At 41.1% G+C, this 25,508-nt stretch overlaps 1 protein-coding gene and 1 non-coding gene across 4 annotated transcripts in view; both read left to right on the plus strand.

Annotated features, from left to right (window-relative positions):
• Positions 1–25,508, plus strand: part of Myo1d (myosin ID) — a 303,674-nt gene that overhangs the window by 147,279 nt on the left and 130,887 nt on the right. For all 3 annotated transcript variants that reach the window (XM_085829756.1, XM_021176177.2, XM_085829757.1), the window contains exon 16: positions 2,537–2,744. In XM_085829756.1, coding sequence (XP_085685882.1) covers positions 2,537–2,744 — 208 coding nt within the window. The remainder of the gene's footprint in view (positions 1–2,536; positions 2,745–25,508) is intronic.
• On the plus strand, positions 3,033–3,171 carry LOC115032683 (small nucleolar RNA SNORA48). The gene has a single exon (XR_003838312.1). It is a non-coding gene; the product is annotated as a small nucleolar RNA SNORA48 (small nucleolar RNA).

The raw sequence follows: 25,508 nt of genomic DNA on the forward strand, positions 1-25,508 counted from the left end.
ACACACAGGTTATTCTCTTGCCTTCTAAACATCTAAGTGGAAACATTGGGTTCTTGGGCATGCATGCTTCTGGGAGGAAGCTAGGCTGCAGATAAGAGAGATTGGAGTCTTTAGGATGCAGATATAAGCCCAGGAGTGGGTAGAGATGAAGAGGTCTGGAGTGTGTGGTCTAACAGTAAGGAACCAACAAGAGAAGAGAAGGAATGACCCCTGAGACAGAAGGAAAACTAGACAGGGGTGGTGTCACAGAACCCCACAAGGTGATGGCATTCCAGAAAGAAATTTATGCCATCATATAAAATGCTGTTACACAACCACTCAGAAGTCAGAAGCTCAGCAGTAAGATTTATCAACACAAGAGTCATAGCAAGTGAGGCCAGAGACTGGTTTGAGCAGGATAGGAAAGGAAGTGGAGTTTGTAACTGTAATAGCTCAGGAGAGTTTGCTATACCATGGGAACAGAGAAAAGTGAACACAGCCCCTGCAGAAGGGCGGCAAGACAGGATAGAATCCCAAACTCGAGTGGAAGCTATGTCAGCCTGAGATGGGAGCAGAGGCGTTTTTGCCAGTGACCGTGGGGTGCAGTCAGAAGATATGGCATGTCAGATGCAGGAAGTCTTGACGCTTCACTGGTAGCACGATGCAGTTGTTCCTGTCTGTTTCTGCTTTCTCAGTGCCATGTGAGACAGGATCCTGAATAGGAGTGAGCACCTGAGGAGAGCAGAGGGGACACGAGAAAGAACACTACTTTGGAGCACTGGGTCCCAAGCCTCCTAAGGCTGCAACCCTGTAATTCATGTTGTGGTGACTTGACAGTGGTACGGCATCAAATTAAAAAGCTTATACGCAGCAAAGAAAAAAACAGAGAAGAGATAACTTAGAGAGTGAATGTCTACTAATTATTATCAGACAGATTGATATCCCGAACATATTTTAAAACAAAGCCATCAAAAATTGCGAAATAAAATCACTTCCTCCCACCCCAGCATGATTGCTTTCCCCAAGAAAGCCATCTACAAATAGTGTGAGGATGCAGGACGAGAAGGAACAAGTACACACCGAGGTGGGATATGAATTAGTACCGACATCAGGGGGACCTGCATGGAGTGTTCTCAAGGAACATGGTCCAGCTACGTAGTTCCTGTGTGTACACTCTGAGAATCAGAAACGTTCGCAGGAAACATGTTAGGGAATCAGCCCAGGCGCCCACCAAGAGGTGGATGCATCCAGAACATGGATAGATACAGTTCATATTCAGAACATGGATAGATACAGTTCATATTCAGAACATGGATAGATATAGTTCATATTCAGAACATGGATAGATACAGTTCATATTTAGAACATGGATAGATTCAGTTCATATTCAGAACATGGATAGATACAGTTCATTTTCAGGAAGTTGGATGAAACTGTAGATGATTATGTTGAATGAAATAACCCAGACTTGAAAAGAGAAGTGTTTCTGTTTCCTCCCAAGAGTCTGCGGACTCTTGGGAGAAGGTATGAAAGCAGAAAGAAAACTAGGAGAAGGAAGGCAGTGGGGTTGATCAAAGTCTACTGTACTCCATATAAAAGAGTCTCAGTGAACCCTGTTGTTTTATTCAACTAATATGTACTCATTCGACTGTTTTAAATAAGAAAAGCATGTGACTACCAGGAGGAAGCACCAGCCAAACACTCTGTAACCTGAATGATGTGAAGAGAATCTCTGTAAAGTTCAGATTCAGTATCAGCGAACCATGGCTTAATTTAGCTGCACATTAGTGCTGCATAGAGTATGGAGACATCACTGTGCAGGCAGGGTTTTTAGATGCTCTCCCTCCTGCCATGGACTCATACCATGTGTGACTCCCTAAAATGTCCGCAGATGCTCACGACTGCTTGCAGCAAAACAGACTGTGATAGAAGTGGTGGAATGTCACTTTGAGGTTGTGATGTGTGACTTCTGTCTTACACTTGCAAAAAAGCTGTGGCTTAAGGAGTGGCTTTGTGACAGACTCAAATAGCAAGGAGCTGTTTAGCTGTAGAATGCAATTCATTCTCATGGGTTGACCTAACACTGCTTAATTTTCTCCTAGGTTTAAGAGTTTATCCAAAGATCTATTTGATTCCTTTGAAGAGAGTCCTTTATTCATGAGCATTGTCAGTTCTGTTCTTCCTCACTGTGCTAATTAGACCTCCAGAGCAGTGTTGAGAACCCATGATGACACCCATCCACCCTGTGACACCCATCCTCATCTTGTGTCTCTAAAGAGAATGCTTCCTAGGTCACCTGCTTACAGATGATATTTGCTATACATTTTTGGCAAGTAGCCTTCCAAAGATTAAGGAAGGTCTAATATTTAGCCACAGTTTAGTAAGAATTATTATCATGAAGGAGTGTTTTAGTGAAGAGATTTTTTTTCATCTTATCAGGCTGATGAAATTCACATCTCATAACAGTTGGCTAAACTTTTGTTGAGAAGATTTTCTGTTGGATGACACTACGTTTTTTTCCATTCTTTGATTTGTGCTGTCTTCTTTCCTCACTTAGGTACAAGATGATCTCTGAGTTCACCTGGCCTAACCACGACCTTCCTTCAGACAAAGAGGCTGTCAAGAAACTCATAGAGCGATGTGGCTTTCAGGATGACGTAGCTTATGGGAAGACCAAAATTTTCATTCGAACACCCCGTACACTGTTCACCCTGGAAGAACTTCGTGCCCAGATGCTCGTCAGGGTTGTCCTCTTCCTACAAAAGGTAACTTCATGTTTTATAGGCAAGAAGGTCAAAACTTCACTAAATGTTTTTTTTTTATTCAAGAAATGTGATACCGCTTATGGTATAGTGTGCAAGTCTTTGAGCACTTCACCTTTTTCTCCCTTCCCACATGCAAAACTTATTTGGATGTGCCACTCCAAAACTTGAAAGCTATTTTTGTCCTCTGATGTTTAAAGTTAAGGATCCTGTTGGCCTACTTTTGCAGTTCAACATTTTTTTCCTCAGTTTAAATGCTTAAAGGCCTTTTTTAAAAAAATCTTCTATTTCACTCCCTGGCAGTGGACAAAGAGACACCTTGGTGGTGGTAGCGTTCTTAGTCAAGGGCGGGGCAGATGGCAGTCCTTTGCTCATTCTAGCTTGATGCCTGTCTTAGAGGCCAAAGCTTTTTCATGCCTAGGGCACATGAAAATCATATATTTCAAAAATTGTACCAATATGTTTGTAACTGTCCCATAAGTAATCCTTCCCCCACCACTACCTCCGAGGAGGATGCTGAGTCCACACTCATTGGCTGATCTGCTCCAGGCTGCCTTCTCATTGCATGCATGTGTTTGTTCTTCTTATCCCCATGCCTTTTCATCAAAACTTCCACAATAATAAAGAAATGGTATATATGTGAACAAGGCCTAGTGGCTCACACTTGGGATCCCAGCACTCAGGAAACTGAGGCAAGAGGATCACCATGTTTGAAACAAGCCTAAACTACATGATCAGTCTGAGCCACAGAGAAAGTCCTTGTCTCAAACATAAGAGTGTGTGTGTGCGCATACTTCTGTGAAGAAGTTCGGGGCCATAGCTTGTATATAATTGGTATGGCCAGGTTCCTATTCAGAGCAACTACCAATTGTACAGCCACTACCTACTTGTTATCTGCATGAGAGTGACTGTGTACCCAGATTCCTACCAGTATGATCTTGCTCCCTACATTTTATCAGACTGATGAGTACAATGATAAATATTTCAGAGTTATTTTAGGTTCTATTTACCTGGTTACTGTTGAACTTGAACATTTCAATAATTGATTGTTTGGGGAGGGGAATTACTGCAAATTGCCTATTTATATTTCTTGGTAATATTTTTATTCTTTGAAAATTTCATGCAATGCATTTTCAGCACACACACACATATACACACATGTACACAGACACACACACCATATTCAATCATCATCAACTTCTCTCCTTACCTCCCTTCCTACCCCCACAACCTTGCCTTTGAACTGTGAGGACTGTTTTTCTTCTTTTTCATACCTATCAGGCCCAGTTTGTGTGTGGCCTAGGGAGTCTTAACCTATACTGATATGTGGTCAGTCTATCAGGCCATATCACTGAAGGAACCATCTCTCCTCCCAGCTGCTATCAAAGGCTATTAGCTCCTCAGCAAGTGGTAGGATTGCACATCTACCTTCCTTAGTGCTGAAATTATGTTTGGGTATAGCTTGCAAAGGTCTTCCACGTGCCGTCATATATATTACGTTCATATGTACATTTATCCTGTTGGATCTGGAACACATTGTTTCTTTGATATTATCAACAACCTCTGGTTCTCACAATCTTTTGGCCACCTCTTCTACAAAGATTCCTGAGCCTTGGAGGGAGTGGTGTGATATAAATGTCTGACTTAGAGATAAGCATTCTGCAGCCTTTATTTTTACATGTTAGTCAGTTAGGGGCCTCAGCACTAGTTTCATCTACTGCAAGGAGTTTCTCTGATGAGAACTGAGATACTCTAAAGATATAGCAGTAAGTCATTAGAAATCAATTTAATACTCTTGTCTATTTAGCAGATTCATAGTATTGGGTTTTCCCCTAGGGACTATGACCTATCTATCCACAGGTTGTTGGTCCCTGTAGTAGTGCCAGCTATGGGCTCCATCTCATAGAGCAGGCCTTTGATCCAATCAGAAAGTTGTTGATTATTCCTGTAACAGTCATGACTATTACACCAGTGCGCCTCTGTTGTCAGGCCAGGCTCACAGGGTTCGTGCTTGGTGAGACTGATGCTTGCTCTTGTCCTCTGGCATCGTGCATAGTGCTTCCAGGACTGTGACACCAGCCTGTAGAAATGGAGCTTCCAAGGTAGTGCCAGCTTGATGTCCCCATGTCCTGGGACTCAAGAATGTAGTGTCTTCAGCAGGAGGGTCTTACTGGTAAGTTCCGGGGGATAGCAGGAGCACTGGCAATGGCCTGTAATGCTTGGGGGGTCTGTGTGACCCCAACAGCCAGCTCTGAAAGAGTCAACCTATTCCTGGTCCTGAGGGTTTTATTTGCTAGCATCAAGTATGTTTGGGGCATTATCTCCCTATTGTGGGGGTAATTCCAATAAACTACTTCATATATGTATAATTATACATTTTATGAAGCTTCTATTGTTTTAGGTCTTTTGTTCATTTTTCTTCAAGTTGGTGTCTTCTTGATAATAAGTAAGAATTCCTTGAATCCAGTTCTTAACATTGCCTTATATCCACTTTTGACATTATAAATATAGTCTCCTACTTTATTTTATAGACATTAAAGTGAAATGTATCTATATAATATGCTTTGTTGAACACAGAGTCTTTAATTTTATACTTTTACATATCATGCTTTATACTCTAGGCTTTTGAATTTCATTTGAGAAGAATTCCCTTGTCACAAAAACATTATGTCTTCTTTCAAGAATTGGATAACTTTCTCTCTTACATTTAGGTCTTTAATTCTTTTGTAATACATCTATTAAATGGTTTCACATAGGAGTGCAATTTGTTTTTCTTTCATATGGTTGGCCCATCTTCTTCTTGTGAGGCAAGCTTATCAGAGTCCACCACAAAAACACTCTGGAAGACAAAAAGCAAGTCTTTATTGCCAGCTGAGGGCTGCATGGAGAACTTGTCCAGATCACGCAGCCCCCTGCCTTACAGCCTTTGGTCTTTTCTGCAGTGAACGGCATCCTGGTTGTCACACTTCCATTAGTAAGAAGCAGAACAACTCAAAAGCTAGAAGGCAAGGCTAATACATTTAGAGTCTTTCCTGGAGCTATGGGCCAGGTCTTTGATGGACTAAGTGATTGTTCCTAGGTTGGCAGGTGTTAGGACCTGCGTGCTGGGTTTCAAGGTCAGGATGGTTCCTCTAACATGGCATCTGTTATACTAAGGTCTTGGCCTGATACATTCTCACACTATCTCCTGCATATTCTATTCATTTTCCTTTGATTTTTTTGGAGCTACTTATAACTCCTGTTGAATATACTGTTTTCCCTGGTGCTTGGTTCTGTTCTAGTTTTTGTATTTGTCTTTCTTTATATTAATGCCACATAGCTTTTACCACAGTATGTCTTAGTACCCAGCTTCTTAAGTTGTGAGTTATAACCCGGATGTGACTAAGTAACTGAGTGTGGGGGTGCAAAACCTTGTGGATCTTTTGTCCTGGGCTACACAGAGAAACTTTGTCTTAAAAAACAAAAACAACAAAAAATGATAAATGAACTTTGGCTCTTACGTGTATTTCATTAGTATGCTAATTTCCTTCCATCTTTAATAAATGACAAAATATATGTATCCCAGAGTGTTGTTTTAAAATAAATTTCTTTGTTGTTTGTTATTATTAAACGTTTGAGTGTGTGTGTGTGTGTGTGTGTGTGTGTGTGTGTGTGTATGTGTGTAGCTTTCTCAGGTGAATAAGGTTTACAGTAGGGAGCATTGAAGGAGCCCTGCCTTGATGTACTGTAGGATAAACCTACCTTCTATGCTTTTCTTTACTGAGATAGATTGGTCTATACCTCTATCCTGCAATAAACATTTTAATGTGTGTAATAGGTTCATTAAACATAACAGTAATCTTTATTAGGATTGCATTGAATTTACAGACTCTCTTAAAATGTTTAACATTTGTGCAGTGTTAAGTGATCTATTATGAGTACAAAATAGGTTTATTAAATAAATCTTCATTGGTCTTTAAACCAAAAGAGGACTTAGGATTCATGATTAATTCATATATACTTTACTATTTTCATGCTAATGGATTTATTATATTTTCTACATAGTAATGTTGGTTCAGAGAATAATATTGTCTTATGTTGGGTTTTCTGCATCAAGAATGAAATATTTCTTTTTTCTTTTCTTTCTTTCTTTTTTTTTTTTTTTTGAGACTGGGTTTCTCTGTATAGTCCTGGCTATCCTGGAACTCACTTTGTAGACCAGGCTGGCCTCGAACTCAGAAATCCTCCTGCCTCTGCCTCCCAAGTGCTGGGATTAAAGGTGTGCACCACCACGCCCGGCTGTAAAATAACTTTTAAACTAGACTACAAAATTCTGTTTAATCTCAAACAGTTTCTTTGTTCTAATTGCATTTTGAGTATTGCCTTTGCCCACTTCTGTCCTCCTTCTTATGAGTGACTATGACTTTGAGTCTTTATTTTCTGAAACACTGAACTATTTTCATGCACCTATCACAGATCCTCGAGTTCTTCCCCCTTGCTCCTCGGTGCTCATGTTTGAGGGAGCTTCATGGTGGTGATGGACTGACCGGTTGATTGGTTTTCTTGGTTAGTGTCTTTGAAGCAGGATCTGGCTATGTAGCTCAGGCTTGAGTTCATCATGGTCATCCCGCTTCTGCCTTCCTAGTTCTGGGGAAAGTGTGTGCCCGTGCCCAGCTGTCTGTTGTGATTCTGTTGTTAATTTTTGTTGTCTTCTTTTAGACCTGATACTGTATTTGATCTGTCCTTTGAAACAATCTAACCATCACTGAAGTTAGTCTGTTCAGGTTCACTTCCTTAGGAAGACATCTGGAAGGGACATTTGTGTGAGCATGACTCAACAATTGTGTTGAGGCTGTGTGTTTCCTTTTGTTTGTTGTTATGCTTGCCTTTACTGGAGACAGGTTTAGTATGTAGGCCAAGCTAACTTGATACTCAGGTTCACAGATATTAGGACTGTAGGCATGTGTCACCTTGGCAGTTAGCTTACTCTTGATCTTTATGATGACCTGTGAATTTTTAATTATCTGTTTTAGATTCAGTTTTGATAATTTTTTTCCTTAGAAAATCACCCAGGTTCTTAAATTTCATTAAGTAGACTAGAACCCGTTTTTCTTCAGATTCTTCACTCTCTGTCTGCAGTCAGCTCCTTCTTATGCTCACTGTGTTCTCTCCTCGGCTTTAGTGATACATTTGATTGTTGGCCCCAAGATCCATGTTTCCAATTTACTTATTCTGTAATTTTATCTTATCAAGTCTTTTTAACCTGAAACAGAAGTGAAAGTGTCTTACTCCAATTTCTTTCCCATGTGTTAATGACAAACTATGAAAGTTGTTCTGGGATCTGCTTTTCCTCTACACAAGACTAGCTATGACGTGTGTGTGTGTGTGTGTGTGTGTGTGTGTGTGTGTGTGTGTGTGTGTGTGTTGGATTCCTTCTGTTCCCAGTAGTTGATTTCGTTTTTTGGGTTTTGGTTTTAGTTTATTTATTTGTTTGTTTTTAAGATAATCACTTTAGCATAGAAGCACATACCTGTGATCTCAGTATTTGGAAGACAGAGGCAGGAGGATCACAAGTTTGAGGCAAGCCTGGGCTATGTAATGAGTTTCAGATAAACTTAAGCTATATAGGAAGACTCTGTGTCAAAAATCAAGCCCTGGGGATGTAGCTCAGTGCTGACCTAATCTGTACAAGGCCCTGGTTTCAACCTCTAGTGCACACACACAGAAATGTGGGGGCCAGTGAGATGGCTCGTGATAATGAGCTTGACTACCCGAGTTCAATCCAGGGGACGGAAGAAGAGAACACCATGGGTCATCCTCTGACTCCACTCACACCCACGGTGTGTGCATCCACACACACATGCACACAGACACAACAGAATAAGTAAACAGAACGTAATCATTTTCTATTTCTAAATCTTCCCAGGCAGTACATACTTCATGTGAATGCTATTTCACTTTCCAGTTTTGTGAGCTTTTACTTCTGTCATTGCTCAAGATCACAGTAGGAATTTAGTGGCATTTATCATCCCATAAATTTATTTTAAGATTTATTTACTTTTATGGGTACTGGTGTGTTACTGTCTGTCTGTCTGTGTAAGAGTGTTGGATTCCCTGGAACTGGAGTTGCAGGCAGTTGTGAGCTGCCATGTGGGTGCTGGGAATTGAACCTGGGTCCTTTGGAAGAGCAGCCAGTGGTCTTAACCACTGAGCCATCTCTTCAGCCCCATACTGTAAATTCATAATTGTTGTCATCATCTGATACTTGGTCTTTTGCCATCTCCAGCTGGCTGGAGCCTGTGTCTTCACAGATGATTAGGGACAGCCTGGGCTTGCTGAGAGTGGGGCATAGTACTGTCCATCAAAGCACAGTCAACATTCTGTGGCCATGGTTCCTTGCAACCTGTCATGTACTCTGCTCTCAGTTTAGAATGTTGTTCAAGTATATTTTTAAAACTTGCTATAATGTATTACTTATAAGTGTTTTTATAAAGTAGCTTTTCGTTTTTTAAAATAACACTTCAAAGATAGCTAGGTAGCCGGTGTATCACAAGGACTGCCCTTGCTGGTCTGTCTTGGTTAACAATTTAACTTTATCTTATTTGTTAACTTATTTATTTGTTAACGTTGGGCTGTGTATTGCATGCGTGCATGTGTTTGGGGAGGGATTATAATAAAGCCCCCATCACAAGAATGATCTTATGAAGAATTAAGGGTAGCTCATTAACAAAAAATGAGGATTGTGAATTCTGAAACTTGTGAATAAAATAGCTGTTGATTATAAGGGTTTGTGTACAGAATTGCACAAACTAATCACAAGACAGATTGTGGACAGGATCATTCTCCATCTAGGATTCTGTTGCTTCTGCAGCCCGTTTGCCCCCTCCTCTCAGGAGCTGTTTACTGTGACGCTTTGTCGAGTGAGGTAGGAAGGCCAGCGGTCTTTAAGGCTCCTCTATACAAAGCCCTCTTCTTTCTATTGAAATGCACCACATGCTTTGTTATTTCTCAGATTAAAGGCAAAATAACTATTTCTCAAAATTTACTTTTACCCTTAAAGAAACAAACCAAAGAGCTTCCTAACATGTACCTGGCTGATGGATGCTCCTCCAGGTACTCTATATGCTTCCTACATCTTTTAAGAACCTTGTAAACAAGTCTGTTTGGTAACTAAGGAACTAAAGTTCTAGTTAAGTAGATGGGTGAGGTCACACAGATGATGAATGCTGGAACTGGAATTTGAACCCAGGAACCTGCCTCCCCCACACACAAGGCGCTTGCTCAACAGTGCTATCATTCAGGGTGCCCTGTTGTGAGGAAAATCAGCTGTGACTCACACACTTGAAGGAGAGTTTGTAAAACCAGCCACAAAGGTGATGATGAGGAGGCTGGTGGAGTTGGCACAATTCCTTTGTCAAACCACCTTAGACATCCAGTAGTGTCTGAATCATTCACTGTAAAACATGGGGCTGGGGTATGTTCTTCATACAAGTGGAGGAAAAAGTTGATGTCGGAAGCATGAGTCAGCTCTTGACATGAAGAGTAATGCAACAATGGTCAGTGAGTGCTGTATTCTTCAGTTCTCCGGGAGAAGAGATCTGTGCTTGTTAAACTGTCTTGTGAGCCACCATTGGGATAGGAAAGGATGTGGATGCCAATTGACAGAGCATTGGCTGAATGACAGTGTTAGGATCTGAGACACCAGCACAACCCAAGCAGTCACAAGAGTACAACCCTAAGCCCTTTAAGAGCAGCTTGGACAGATCAGGCAGGCCCCCTCCCTACCCCCATGCCCCCACCCCCCGCACCCCCACTTGCTGTCAGCTTCATCCAGGCAGGAGGGCCGCCTTCTCCAGCAGTGTTCAGCTCCTAGCCGCTGGTGCAGGGCTCTAAGAGCAGCACTAGTTTCTCAGGTTTTGTTTCGACTCGGCTGGGGATGATGATGATGGTGATGATGATGATGATGGTGGTGATGATGGTGGTGATGATGGTGGTGATGATGATGAGTGTTTTTTCTGAAAATCCCTGAGATGGGTTAAGACTAAGTTAAGGGGTGAAGAGTCTGCAGATTGTTTGGCTCATTTTCTAAATATGAAACACAGAGCAATCAAACTAAACAAAGCTATAGTTACAAACTGTCAGACATGAATAGACGTCGTGTTTAGAACTAGAACCAGATATTCACCCAGTGGGAACCAGTGAAGGCTAGGCTGTCTCTGGATCACTCTGACCCTGTGAGCAATACTGACTCCAGTTTCTCCTTTCTTGGGTCCCCAGATAGGCATACCAACCAGAAACCAGAAAACAGGCTTATCTCTGGAGGTCCAGAGGGCTGAAAAACAGACCTAGGTGCTGCCGCTTTGGCTTTGGGGCTCAAGCATGTAGGCGTTTGGTTCCAGGCCAACATACCAAATATTGGGGGCTGAAAAACCAAAATAACCCAAGCAGTCACAAGAATCTAGAAAAGCAAGATCTTTATTTGAATTAGGCAGCAAAAGCTGTCAGCCAGGGACAACAGCACAGACTTGGGAATTGACTGTGCCTTCAAACGTTCATCTTAGTATTAAAGCAGATGCCAAAATTTTATTGTACTAAAGCCACTACTGATTTGTGAGGGCAGACTGGGGAGCTGAACTGTGACCCTGAAGAGAAACTGTACAATATTTGTAAAGGATGGAACCCCAAAGCAAGGGGAAGCAGGGCAGGCTGCAGCGTTTTCCAATCATCTTTTGATACAGTGGTTGAACAAGGAAGTAAACGTTGGTGACTGGGCCTTATCCTGGTCACCTGGTTTCAGGATCCTCAACTCAGCTTTTGCAGTCAGATCCCCTCCTGGACTTCTGACCAGGAATCCGGAATGATAAGGGAACAAAGGAGTGGGCAAGCTGCACATAGTCAATTTAAGTCAGACAGGCACTACATTCATGACTTGTGCGCCTTAGTTTAGATTATCTGCAGCTTCCCTCTTTACACTATGTACTGGTTAGCAGACTCACAGATCCACTGCTTGGCCTTGCCTGAGTGTTGAAAGAAGTACAGTGTCCCTTTGATCAGATAGTCGCTTCTAGCTATCTTTGTAGTACCTTTTTAATGAGTAATAAGCATGGATTTGTTCATTATTTCTGAATGGAGGTGTGAAACCAAGGAAGATCAGGTTTCACCCAGGTTTCAACTCATGCACACGAACACACACACACATACACACACACACTGTGTTAACACTCAGACCAGTAAGGTGAAGAGATTGTGATGCCCTGGGGTACATAGTCACTGCCAGAGGAGCTCAGTGAGGGCTCCAACCTAAGCCGAGGAAGAAAGGAAGGCTTTGCTGGAGAGAGTTACAGAAGTTTACCAAAATGTTAACTTTTTTTAGATCTATTTTTTACTTGAAAATGTGTTTCTACTAATAGAGTAAAAGAGGGATATGGAAAGGGAAGAATAAATCTTAAGGAAGGCAAGGGATACATGTGACAGCAAGAAGGACCAGCAAGAAGGGACAGGGGGATTAAGAAAGGACCTTGGGAGCCAGGCAGTGGTGGCGCACATCCTTAATCCCAGCACTCAAGAGGCAGAGACAGGTAGATCTCTGAGTTTGAGACCAGCCTGGTCTGCAGAGTGAGTTCCAGGACAGCCAGGACAGAGAAACCCTGTCTCCAATCAAAAAACAAACAAGAAAGGAGAGTGGCGCAGAGGTGAATAAGAACAAGTGAGAATAAAGTATATGTAATGATATGCAGCCTATTGCTTAATTTGGAGGGCATTGTTGGTTTGTTTAAGACAGGGATCTTGTATAGCCAAGACAGGCCTCAAACTCACTAGGTTCGTTCTGAGCCAATGATCTTTCTTCCTGAACCTCTAGGATGCTGGAGTTGCAGGCTTGCATTGTAACACCCAGGGAAGTCCATTATTTTGTCTGCTGTCTCTGTGACTTTTCTATTGCTGTGAAGAGACACCATGACCAAAACAACTTATAAAAGAAAGTGTTTAACTTAGTGACTTGTGATTCCAGCAGTCATGGAGCAGGGGAACAAAGAGGCAGGCAGGCAGGCATATTGCAGAAGCAGTGCCTGAGAGTTTATATCCTGATCCACAGGCATGAGACAAAGATGCAGAAGTGGGTATCTGAGTATGGTGTAAACTTTTGAAACCTTAAAGCCCACCCCCAGTGACACAATTCCTCCAGCAAGGCCATAGTTCTTCCTAAACAATTCGACCAACTAGGGACAAAGTATTCAAATATATGAGCCTGTAGAGGCCATTCTCATTCAAATTACCACAGTAATCTTTGTTGTTGTTGTTTTGTTTTGTTTTGTTTTGTTTTTTCGAGACAGGGTTTCTCTGTGTAGCCCTGGCTGTCCTGGAACTCACTCTGTAGACCAGGATGGTCTCCAACTCAGAGATCTGCCTGCCTCTACCTCCCAAGTGCTGGGATTAAAGGCATGTGCCACCACTGACCGGCACAGTAATCTTTAAATAAATAAATAAATAAATAATCTTTTTTTTTTTTTTTAAGTTTTTCGAGACAGGGTTTCTCTGTGTAGCCCTGGTTGTCCTGGAACTCACTTTGTAGACCTGGCTGGCCTCAAACTCAGAAATCCACCTGCCTCTGCCTCCCAAGTGCTGGGATTAAAGGTGTGCGCCACCACGCCCGGCAAATAATCTTTTTTTAAGAGAAGAAAAGATACATTTATAGTAAAGTAAGATCTTAATCAGTAGTATACCAACAGTTTATACAGGTGGAACTCATTAGAGCTAGATCATTGACACTAAAGTAAATTAATCAGCGCCAAGATTCATGGATAAAATAACCTTATGACAAATATAAGTACAAAGTCTTGTACAAAAATATTCAATTTTTTTTCTTATAACAAAACTATTCCCAGACAATTCCTTGGAATGACTAAAATTGTCCTTCCTGTGTTGCAGGAAAGCTCTTACCCCTCACCCACATTTCCAGATAGGTGACTAGCTTGCACTGCAGCAAGAAGGACGTTCACTTAGCCTGACGCTCAGTCTTCTAGCCAACTCGAGGGTATAAGAGTTGGCTCGTGACTTCTTCAGCCATGACTGCTCAATAATAACTGCTAGTTAGGCTGCAGCCTCATGTAGTGGCACATTTTGGGGACTGGGAGAGGGGATTTGTTTGTTGTTCTGTTCTGCTTTCGTCATGGCTAAAATGTTTGTTTCTTACATTCCCCTGTGCACAGTTTTCAGCAGCTTGATTTGCTGTTTGGTGCTTCGTTTGACTTTTGGTTTGTTTTGGTAGCTTTTGCTTTGTTGTTTTGATGTTTTGTTTTATAGGTTTCTGGTTTTTTGTTTGTTTCTTTATCTTTGTTTGATTTTTGGAGACAGTTGTACTATGTAGCCCAGGCTAGCCTGCACCCATCTTCCTCCTGCATTAGCTGCCCCAGTGCTGGGATTTATAGACACTGCGTCATGATGCTGCCTTAATGTATCATTTCAGGATTTTCTTTTTTTTTAATTTTTAATATTTTTTATTACATATTTTCCTCAATTACATTTCCAATGCTATCCCAAAAGTCCCCCGTACCCCCCCCACTTCCCTACCCACCCATTCCCATTCTTTTGGCCCTGGCATTCCCCTATATTGGGGCATATAAAGTTTGCAAGTCCAATGGGCCTCTCTTTCCAGTGATGGCCGACTAGGCCATCTTTTGATACATATGCAGCTAGAGACAAGAGCTCCGGGGTACTGGTTAGTACATCATGTTGTTCCAACTATAGGGTTGCAGATCCCTTTCAGGATTTTCTTTAGAGTAGCACAGTGATCATTTATTTAAACTTTGTACTTCCTTATCTTATTTTATGATTTAAAACTTCCCATATAACTGGGAATTGAGGTTACACGTCTTTAATCCCAAGTACTCAGGAGGCAGAGACAGGAGGATCTCACTGAGTCTGAGGCCAGCCTGACTACAGCCAAGTCTACACAGAGAGACCCTGTCTGAAAAGCAAGCTTTAGATTACAACTTATCAATAGTCATGAGTTTGCTTTTCAGTTTTTCATCATTTCACAAAAAGCTTCAGCTAACAATTTTGTACATGCTCTCTTACCTTCAAGCAAGCCTTTTCTTTGAAGAAGTTGCTTTTATTGAAGACCCCAGAGAGTTCATTTTAGAAACATCTGTATATTGTAGGAACACGCAGGCACAGATCCAGTTATCCATAAGTATGTTGATGTTGCCAGGTGGGGGTAGTGCAGACTTTAATACCAGCACTCAGGCAGCAGAGACACATGGATCTCTGAGTTCAAAGCCAGTCTGGTCTACCAAATGAGTTCCAGGACAGCCAGGGCTATCCAGGACAGCCAAGAAAACCCTGTCTCAAAAAACTGAAAACATCAACATTTACTGTGTTGGTCTCTAGGTCTGTACACTTGTGAAGGAGTAAGAATTTTAAAAGCAAATAGCCTACTTCTATTCTTAGGGAATTATTTTGTTCTCTAAGTATCTCTTATGAGGATTTCAGCAATGCCAAGGGTTCCCTTGGAACACTCTTTCAGAGCAGCTGCCTCAAAGCGTAAACTCAGACTAGAAATGCTCAATTGTACGCTGTGAACATTTTTAAATATGTTGAAGATTACCCAGTTGCTTTGCTTTGTGGTTTGTCTGTTTGTTTGTCTGTTGTTTTCTGCCGCACACTCAGGCTAGGGGGCCCATGAGCCTCTGGGGATGATTCTGTCTTCACCTTTGGTCTCCCCCACGGGAGTGCTGAACTTTGCTTTCTTGCAAGCTCAGCTGTAGCTGTTACATGTTTATACATCAGTAGAGTTTCTTGTCATATTCCATGGAAATAGTAAGAGAAAAGTAGTGTAGTCAGTTTTGGAATTTTAAATAAAAGTGTATCAAAGAGGAAACAGTAGCCATTATGAATCTTATGGCCTCAGTCACACAGCTGAGATGAGAGGAAATTATCAGACCATGAGAGTTGTTTGGGGTTTCCATTCTTCCAAGTTGGGGTCATAGATAGCTAATGTTGTGAATGACTGAGGTAGAAGGTACAGTCACTAGCACATATTTTCAGGATATTAGCAGTGTAGGCATGATGTGTTTCAGGTATGAATGAGACATTCAAGTAGAAATGGCTGGCAAGCAGTTGGTGATGAAAAGGAAGGAAGAAAGGAAATAGCAGTTTTCTTTTTTTGTTTGTTTGTTTTTGTTTTTGAGTTTCTCTGTGTTGCCCTGGCTATCCTGGAAGTCACTCTATGGACCAGACTGGCCTCGAACTCAGAGATCTGCCTGACTCTGCCCCAAGTGCTGATATTAAAGACATGTGTCACCAACACCCAGCCAGCAGTTTTCAAACATACAGTCACCAGTGTGTTAACGTAGACTATGATAAGCACCAGATACAGGAGAACTAAATCCAAGGAACAGAGTCCTCCAGCAAGGAAGCATGTTGGACATTTATAATAAAACAGTATGGAAACGTGTGTGTATGTTCTCAATGAAGAAACCAAGGCATGTTTGTCTTCTGAAACATGTAGGAGATTTCAGCTACTGAATTTGAAACCTTATCCTGCATATATTACTAAACCATGCTATTAGAATAGTATTGCTATGTACAAGTCATTGATCTTACAATTCTGAAGAAAATCTCTGAGATTTATGATATAAGCCAACAACTGATCCATTTAAATATGCAGCCACATCTGCACCTTGACAAATGACAGCCTTTTAGAAAAATAAAAAGGCTTCAGCAGAAATTATCATTGAAACCACAAGGCATTCTTGCCTTCCCGCCCTCAGCACCCTCCTCCTCCACCACCCAACTGGTGAATAAAATGAGAAAAAGCATATTTAAAGAATAATGATGATGTGTCAAAACCAATTTGTCTCATCCTTATCTCCTCCTAGATATGGCCAGTGTCATCTGTTGCCCTTCCACAGCCCACTTCCCCCGCTGTCAGTAAGTGTCCTTTGCCTCCCTTCCCTAACCCATTCCCCCACATTGGACTCCGATGATTTGCTTTCCAGAAAGAGCAGCAAACCCGTTGCCTGGGTGATAGCTCATTACTACGGCAACCAATTTGGTGCATCAGTATGAATCCCAATTTTAAAATGTAATTATGCCGAGATGTGTACATATGCTTCAGATTTACTTAAAAGAAGTCTGTTCCCAGTTGGAAGAAAAACATTTCCTGTGCTAGATGAAAGAAAGGGAAAACCTTTATTTTCTTCTCTCGGGCTGAATACACCTCTCAATTGAGTCTCCACGGTGTCAGGAAAACAGCTTGCTTTGTTTTTTTCCCTCACCACTTTTGTTTTAACTTGAGATGTTCCCTTTCTCAGACATTTCTCTCTTGAGACCTGTCACTCACAGCCCAACAGCTGGTGTCTCCATGGCAACGGTGGCTGGGCCCCTATAGGTGGTATCAGAGAAAAGGGGGAGGGGATGGAAACATGGCTACATTTTCATTGCTCTTTTCTTGTTTAATTGCTACAAGCTGAAGAGATTGACTCTTTGTAAAGCATTCATTAGGAAAAGGAAGGGGATTTAGTGAATAGATGTTTACACTAAATCACAATATTCCTGCTACCCCGTACTCAAGAGGAGCAAGCTCATGAATAAGAAGTGTAGCTGGAAATGTGTTCAGGCACGGGGAACAAAAGCCATCCAGTTGCTACTGAGCAATTCATTTTTGCTCCTTCCCCAACAAAAATAATTGTTCTAAAGACACAAAGGGCATATTTGGGTGGTAGGAGTATTTATTTTAGCTGCCCGCCTTATTAAACATGCCTACTAAATCACGTAAGCCTTGCAACTCATTACGTTTCCCCTGTATCAGCTGCTGGGAAGCACAGCTGCCGAAGCCATCTTCAAGTCCGGCTTTCTAACAGACATCTTCTCCTCTCCTGCCTTCACCTCTGCCCCACTGTTAGCTGGCCTTCTCTGGTTCTTGTGAAGATCAGAATATTTTCTTGTAATGGCTGTTCGTCCCTTAGTGAAAAGTAACTGCCACTTAAAGAATTTTTAGGGTTTTTTTTTTTTCATTTGTTTGGTTTGTGTGGTGGAGTTCTGTTTGTGGTGTGCAGGGGATGGAACCCAGGCAGGCCTCAACATTTGCAAGGCAAACTTGTCTTCATTGAACCATATCCTTAGTGCAAGTTTAAAACTATACTCCCTAGCATATCCAATTTTTTTCACATATTAACCTAAGAAAATGTAACTGTTTATCAAGGTAGCTATATAAGATATGTGTAGTTTCAGTCTGAGCATCGCAGGGGTGAGGTACCTTGTTTTCTTTCCTTTTGCTTAGCAAATGTATGAAATACTATCAAGTGATGTGCGAGAGTCTGACATTTCTAGTGCAGCTGAACTGGTGAGCTCCAGGTTCAATTAGACTCTCAAACCATCAGGTAGAAAGCAGCAGAGGAGGACATCGGTGTCAACTGTTAGCTTTCATGTGCATGAGCACACCTCTGCTTACCCATCTACATGCTTGTATACAAACATGGATACCTGTGCACATCATACGCATAGTAAGTGGTGAGAACTTGCCAAGGAATAACTTAGCAGTATATTTTTTTAAAAATCTAAAAATGTTTTGCCTCAATTCTAGCTACTATACTTCTAGTAATTAATATTGAGAACATTTTTATTTGTAAAAAATTTTTGTAACATTTCTTATGAAAGTAGAAAGCAGTGGGAAAAAATTAAATGTTAAGACAGTAGTTATATATATTATACATTTGTGCAGCAAAAAACAGCTATTAACAGTGGCCTTGTAAAAAATTAAGAATATCAAAATGTTCCTGATAAAAATAACTACTGTACCACATGATATTAAGTATTATTTTCTCTTGGCTGTGTTGTTCATTCTGGAACTATCTGCTTACATACTCATCATAGTGAAGTGGACAGAGCACTCATTGGGGGCAAGGCTATAATCTTACGTAAAGAAAACTTAACAGTATTTTTATTCAGTAGTTTTATTGGACTGTCTTAATGTTGTCAAACATCATGGTCTATCCAAATTTAGTAGAGTAATGAGAGCCTGTACTTTTTAAAAAAAAAATGTAATTATATCAAGTGTTGTGGTGCATGCCTTTAATCCTAGCACTTAGGAGGCAGACGTGGGTGAATCTCTGGTCTACATAGTAAGTTCCAGGACAACCAGGGATACATGATGAGACATTGTCAAAGAAGAAGAAGGAGGAGGAGGAAGAGGAAGAAGAAGAGGAAGAGGCAGCAAATTGTAAAATAAGATGTTTATTTAGGATATTACATTTAAATTAGGATATTGAATATAGAGTTAAAAAAATAATATATTAACTCAGGATAGTCAACATCCTAAATGGTTTTATTTTGTCTTTGTATGGCTAGGAAATGGACCATTTACAGAAAATGAGTTGATGATGAATATTCTTGGAGAACCAAGATATAATCAAGTATTTATCATTTAAATTTACTTTTCCAGCTAATTTTGAGTTTATTAAGCTTTAAATGAATAGATTATAAATAGGAACAACATATAGCTCTACTCTTATTATTTTGGCCTAAATTTTGAACATTTTATTACAATTAACACATTTTGAATATTTAAGTAAAGATGACATCAACCCAGTCATTGTCCAGCTCTCTCTTGTGCACAGTTTTAAAACTCAAAGCCATGTCTTATACACTGTGCATAGGTATTCTCATACAAAAACCAACAACAGCATGAAGATGCCCCCGCCCACACTGAGTGACCTTCTAGGTTTTCTTCCTTGACTCTTACATGTACAAAACTATAGTCTTAGTTTCAGTGATGATGTTCATCTATTCATAAACCCTTCCATCTCCTAAAAATTAAAAGCAGACTCTTCCAGCATCTCATTCAACCAGCTGCATCTCCTCCCATGCCGTGGGCTGCCACTGTTTCTCGCCACTGATCTGCAGACACAACCTGTACTGCGTACCTCATCACCATGCTTTTACACATGCTACCTGCCTTGTTCTCAGTGCTCTTCAAATGACACTGCCCTCCACCAGAGCCTCCCAGCGAAAGTTTTTAACTTCTCTCCACTGCTTGTCATTTGTGGGGCTGAGACGATGACTTCAGTGGGAGGGAGGCCCTTGAGCCTAATGTTGGTTACAAGATCCCGGCTTTCTGTCATCCTCACTTTTGTCTCTAAACGATAGAGGTGGATAAAGCAGGTCCATGTCCGGTGTGAGTAGGACATGGGGATCTCTTACATTATGAGTTGTAAGCAGGACTGATTCAAGGTCATTTCTTTAAAGCTCATACTTGCTTTCTTGAGTGAGCAAAACCTATGTTCTAGGGATTGTATGACCCCTGGGAGTGTGCTGTAGGTGTAAATGCCCCTAACGTATGTTGTAAATACTCAGGGCAGAGAATCTCCTACTCAGCTACGTGATTTATAAGAATCTTGCTCAAAAGAAAATGCTTATTGTCCTTTTTAATGCCTGTACTTTTTCCCCAGTGTCTAAGTCTTAAGCCATTTATTCCTTTGCACATATATATTTAGCTCAGTTAGCAGTAGGTCAGCAGGAATGGCACGCACAAGTGTACATACCACGGGAGGCCACCCACACATTGCCTGTTACAATGTTACAGATACTAGTGAGTTCTTGACAACTATTTGTGTACGTTTGACAATACCAAGCAAGTGAAGGAACTAGTACAAGCAAGAATTATTCTTGACTGAGAAAATAGTCTTAAAGGTTTTATTCTTCCTGAGTTGAAGAATCACAAACCTTGCTGATTTCCAGCCTCCACTGTGGTTCTTCTGAGCCACAGAGAGTTCTCCCTTTAGTCTACTGTAAGACGTTGAGCTCCAGTCTCCACTCCATAGGACAACGTGCTTATTAGGTCACGTGTGCCTCAGTTTTCTTAGGTGTGCAAGGAAAATAAAACCGTACTTGGGGGTATAGTTACTATTATTAGATGAGTCAGTATGCTCAACATAGTTTCAGCACTCTGTAAGTAATTTATTTACTTTCTGTTGTTATTAATACCAATATTGCTGATTTGGACTTGAGTCAAGTTATTGCCATAGCTATGCCATATAACCATGTGAATTAGTGCCAAAGACTACTGGAAATGATTATTACAAATGTGGTGGCCTAAAACAACAGAAATGTATTCTTTCATATTTCTAATGGAAAGTTTTAATTCAGTTTATTGAGCAAAAACAAGCAGATAGCAAGACAGTGCTCTCTCCAAAGGTGGTGAAGGAAATCAGTCTCCTACCTCTTCTAGCTTCTGATAGCTCCCACCAGTGTGTGGCTTGTGGGAACATCACTCCAATCTCTATTCTTGCCATCGACCCTCATGGAGACAGTACTGTCTGCTCTTGCATTTCAGTTCTCCCCCTGCTACCTTCTTGTGAATTATGTGACTGCATTTAGGCTCCAGTCAGGTAATCCAGGATATTCAACCTGTGTTAAAAGCTTTAATCATATAAACTCTTGGGCTATTTATTGCCATTAAAATAGAGTATTAATATCAATCATCTCTTAAAGATCTGCCTATAAATATTGTATAATTTCTTTGGTCAGAAACATCTGGACCAAGTTGTGTCACCTGAGTCAATATTTTCTTCAGTGCTGTTTAGCAAACCAACTGTCTTTGGTCTATTTACCTAACAAATAATTTACAGAATTGTTTTCACTTGTAAAGTCATGTGTGGTGTTCTTCGCTATTCTTCAGGAACCCTGTCTAGCAAAATTAGAGGGAAAACCCTGAGATTCATTTCTCTTAAGAGAGAGTGGAATCTAATGGGTAAGTAACCCCTGACCTCTGCAGTCTGCAGTGGGGAGTGGGGAGTGTTTGTGCTCCTCTTGGAACAGTCAAGTAGCACTGAGGTATTTTTCAGTTGCATGTGCCTCCTAAGTAAAAAACAGAAAATAAGTTATTGTAATTGACACAGTAGAAACCTCCCTGTGTGGTGGTGTTCTGAAAAGGAACGGCAGCTTCCCACCAGGCATGCTTGCTCCGATTTCCTGTCAACCGCAGTATATGAATCAGAAAAGGTGAGAGAAATGATCGCCACACAGTGGCCAGTGGGATGTACGGGGACATGACCCAGAGAATAAAATATACCTATGCCAGCCTTGTCTTCTCAGGCTTCTCTAGGAAAAGAACACGGTCCTATAATCCACACACAGCACCAACCTGTATGTAGGTGAGACTGGCCCAACTCCAGGTACAAGAAGAAACAAAGTCTGTTAGAGTCACTAAGTTCTAGGGTAGTGCAAGAGGCTGAATGATGGACTCTAAAAGATGTCTCCTTTCTAATCCCTGAAACCTGTTACCTCAGCTGGGAGGAAAGCTTGCTTCTGCACGTGCACTCTGTTTCCATTTTTATTGGATATTTCCAAATGTAAAGGAAGTCGAGATTCTTTTTTTTTCTTTTCTTTTCTTTTTTCTTTTTTATTTATTTTTTATTAGATATTTTCTTTATATACATTAAAATGCTATCCCGAAAGTTCCCTATAACCTCCCTCCTCCCTGCTTACACAGGTTCAAATGAGAGAATCTCAGAATCCATGACCCTTTGGAAGGACAGAGACCTGCTGGGTCACCTCTCCAGAGGGGTGTGAGCGAGAAATTCTCACAGCAGCTGTAATAACGCTGGGACTTTGTTCATGGCCATGTCTTCTCATGAAACCTCTGCCAAAAGCATCAGAGAGCTAGCTAATCTAGTCTAGCCCCAAAATGGCTTCTTTTTTGGAATCAGAACTTTTAAATAAGTTTAATATATATTTTTTAATTTTATAAACTTTATTTTTAAAAACTTGAAAATAAAAAATTCATACACTCCTATATATGAAAAAAAAAGAATACGAGCTGGTGAGATGATGGCTCAGCGGTTAAAAGCACTGACTGCTCTTCCAGAGGTCATGAGTTCAAATCCCAGCAACCACATGGTGGCTCATAACCATCCATAATGAGAAACAAATAAAAAAAACCTGGGTCAGAGCAAGCAGGGCCTGGAGTGAGCGGGACCTGGAGCAAGTGGAAGTAAGGGGTGTGGGGGGAAGAAGAAAAAAGAAAAAAGAATACATAATTTTTCAAAAACTATATAATCCTAAGAATAGAAGTTCATTGAGTCATATAAACTTTAGGTCTAGTCAATAAGTTTGGTATGTGATGTGATGTTATTATTTACAGAGTTTTATTAATTTCAAAACCAGTATAGAATTAGTAAATAATTTTTGTTATTTTGGTTTTACAGAAACCAAACAACAGAAGTCTAGTCTCCCCCACAGTCTCATCCTCTTTATTCAAGTGTTAAAAGGAATTTTCTCATAGGCCCTGTGAAGGCAGGAAAAATTACACAGTAGAGCTCATGGCTTCCTCCTCAGTCATTTCTCTACAAAAGAGAAAATAGAAGTCTGCATTTTCCTTAGTCACTTGATGAATGACACTTGAGCACTGAATTTTGCCCCCACCCAAAATAATAATTCTTTATTAAAATCCTAAAACTAAAATGAACAGGTAGGTAAGCAACCACTTAATTTAGAGTCTCTGCATTCTATACTGGGAACCAGCTTAAGGTAAAGATTTTGTGTTTTGAACGAAATCCTTTTGCTGGGAAAGCAATGTTCAACGAAACTCAGACTTTTCCATTTGTCACTATCTCAGGGGCCAGTGGTCTTTCAAGTTGATGTTTGTCTATGCTAGACTGCTCTAGAGCATGCTGTTAGACTGCTCTAGAACTGTGGCTATCAACATTGCTCTTGAAGTTCTCCATTGCTGAAGACCATGGCTGCTGCCAAATCTCTCCTGTCCTGAACGTTTGTTTCTGAGTGGCTTGGCTCTTCCTCATGGCTGTGTGACGGGGTGAATTCTTCCTTCTGAGTTCTGCTAACCACACAGTTACTGGGCCCTCCCTGCAGGTCAGACTCTCATGACCTTTTCTCAGACAAGCAACTCTCATGTATAATAAATGCATTTGTTTTATTCAGACCAATAATGATTCATTCACCATCAGGCACTCTTTGAAAATCCAGTCCTGAATGAAGCAGAAATAGATCTTGTCTTTGTGGAATATACCTTCTGGCCAAGAAGTGAAGCAAAAGGCATGAACAAAGAAATAACTTCAGCTTATGTAACGCTGTGGAGGAAAGTCCCTCAGGACCAGGATGCATGGAGCCAGGATGTTCCGCAAAGTCCTCTCTAAGGAGAGCTGACCCTAGGATTACATCAAAGAGAACAGGGACTGAACCAGAGAAACACTGAAGCAAAGCCTGCAAAGCAAGATGAGCATTTGAAGGCCTTCCCTGCAGCCCGCTGGCTGGGTCTGCACTCCCACCACCTTGCACATGGCTGTTCCTTCAAGGCTCAGTGCAGCAGGGTTTATCTCCGCACAAGGTGTCAGCTGGAGCCTGGGTTTGGATTTAGTTCTCTGTAAGGACACCTGAGGGCGGCTATGAGGGAGTTCCATGAAATATTCATCACAAGCAGTCAAGAGGGATGAGAAAAAAGAGAGAGGTAGATGTTGATGATCCTAATGTACTTCTCAGGATCACAAACAGAAATGACTATAGGCAATTTAGTGCTGGGGTTTATTAGAAACGCTGTCTGAACTGGAGGTAGGTGTTCCTGACTTTGCATGAAACTCCTGGATTGGCTGGTGTGTTAACTGGCAGACTCTCCACTATAGCTTAAGTCTTCTGTAGTCAAATAACTGTATTATGTGGGTGCACACATCTGTGTATCTGTTCATATCAGTTCATCTCCCTGCCTGTTTCCCAGTGACTTCCTTTTCCTCAGCGGCTTTTGCATCTGTTTCACAGAGATTTCTCCTGGTGATTTGATATTAACCCTTCTTAGTCCCTGACCAGAAGGAGCCCATTAGCATCCTGCCCACTCACCGATTGTGCCCATCTGCTGTACCTGACAACTAGTTTGCATTCCAAAGAATCTAGAGCTCTTATGGGCATGCCACACTTTTAAATCATAGATAATCTGTAGAATGCACCCTACTGACTGCCATTCCTGGGGTGAGCATGAGAGAAAAGAAAGCCCTGGTTGTAAGCCCTCTCATCCCTGTGTAGCTTGTATCTTAAGAAAAGCATAAAATTATTTTATGGACATATACTTGATTTTTAGACTAGGAACAGCATTTCTAAATATAGCAGCAACCAAAGAATTGAGAAAGGCAGATGTTGACAGCTGTTTCTGCCCCAAACTTAACACTCTTAATTCTCAAAGTATATCGCTACACAGAACCAGAAAGTGCAGTTCAGACTGGCACAGAGAATACTACCTTCTCGCTCCGTCTGGCGCCCCCTTGTGGTTGTAAGATTGGAACTAGCAACTTCAGCAACCTGGCTTACTGTTTCAGAGCAGAGGCACTGCTAAATCCTTGGGCAGTTTCTGAAGACACAGGAGTGGCGTTTTGTTTTCTTAGTTTTCCTCAGAAACACTGAGTAAAATTCTTGTCATATTTTATTTTCATGAACTAATAACTATATCAAAGTTGTCGTAAAGGGCAAAGTGTAGTCTCAGGAAATATAAAAGACTAGCTGATTTTTTGTATACAAAAACTTTTGCAGAATTTTACATAGTAAAATTCTAAGTACAGGATGGCTTTAAAAAAAAAAAAAGGATGAAGAAACAGTTTAAAAAAAAAAATTCAAGCCAGGCATGATGCTGCAAGCCTGTTATTCCAGCATTCCAGAAGTGGGGGTGGGGGGATTCTGAGCTGGAGGCCAGCTGGGACTACACAGGGAGACCCTGTCTAAAAACATTTGGGTAGGAGGATGCTGGGGAATTTTTTGGTAGTTTGTGAGGATCAGAGTTCGGATTTTCAG

The sequence above is a fragment of the Mus caroli genome, unplaced genomic scaffold (genome assembly GCF_978045245.1).
Source record: "Mus caroli unplaced genomic scaffold, Mus_caroli_1 scaffold_13, whole genome shotgun sequence".
Taxonomy (NCBI): domain Eukaryota; kingdom Metazoa; phylum Chordata; class Mammalia; order Rodentia; family Muridae; genus Mus; species Mus caroli.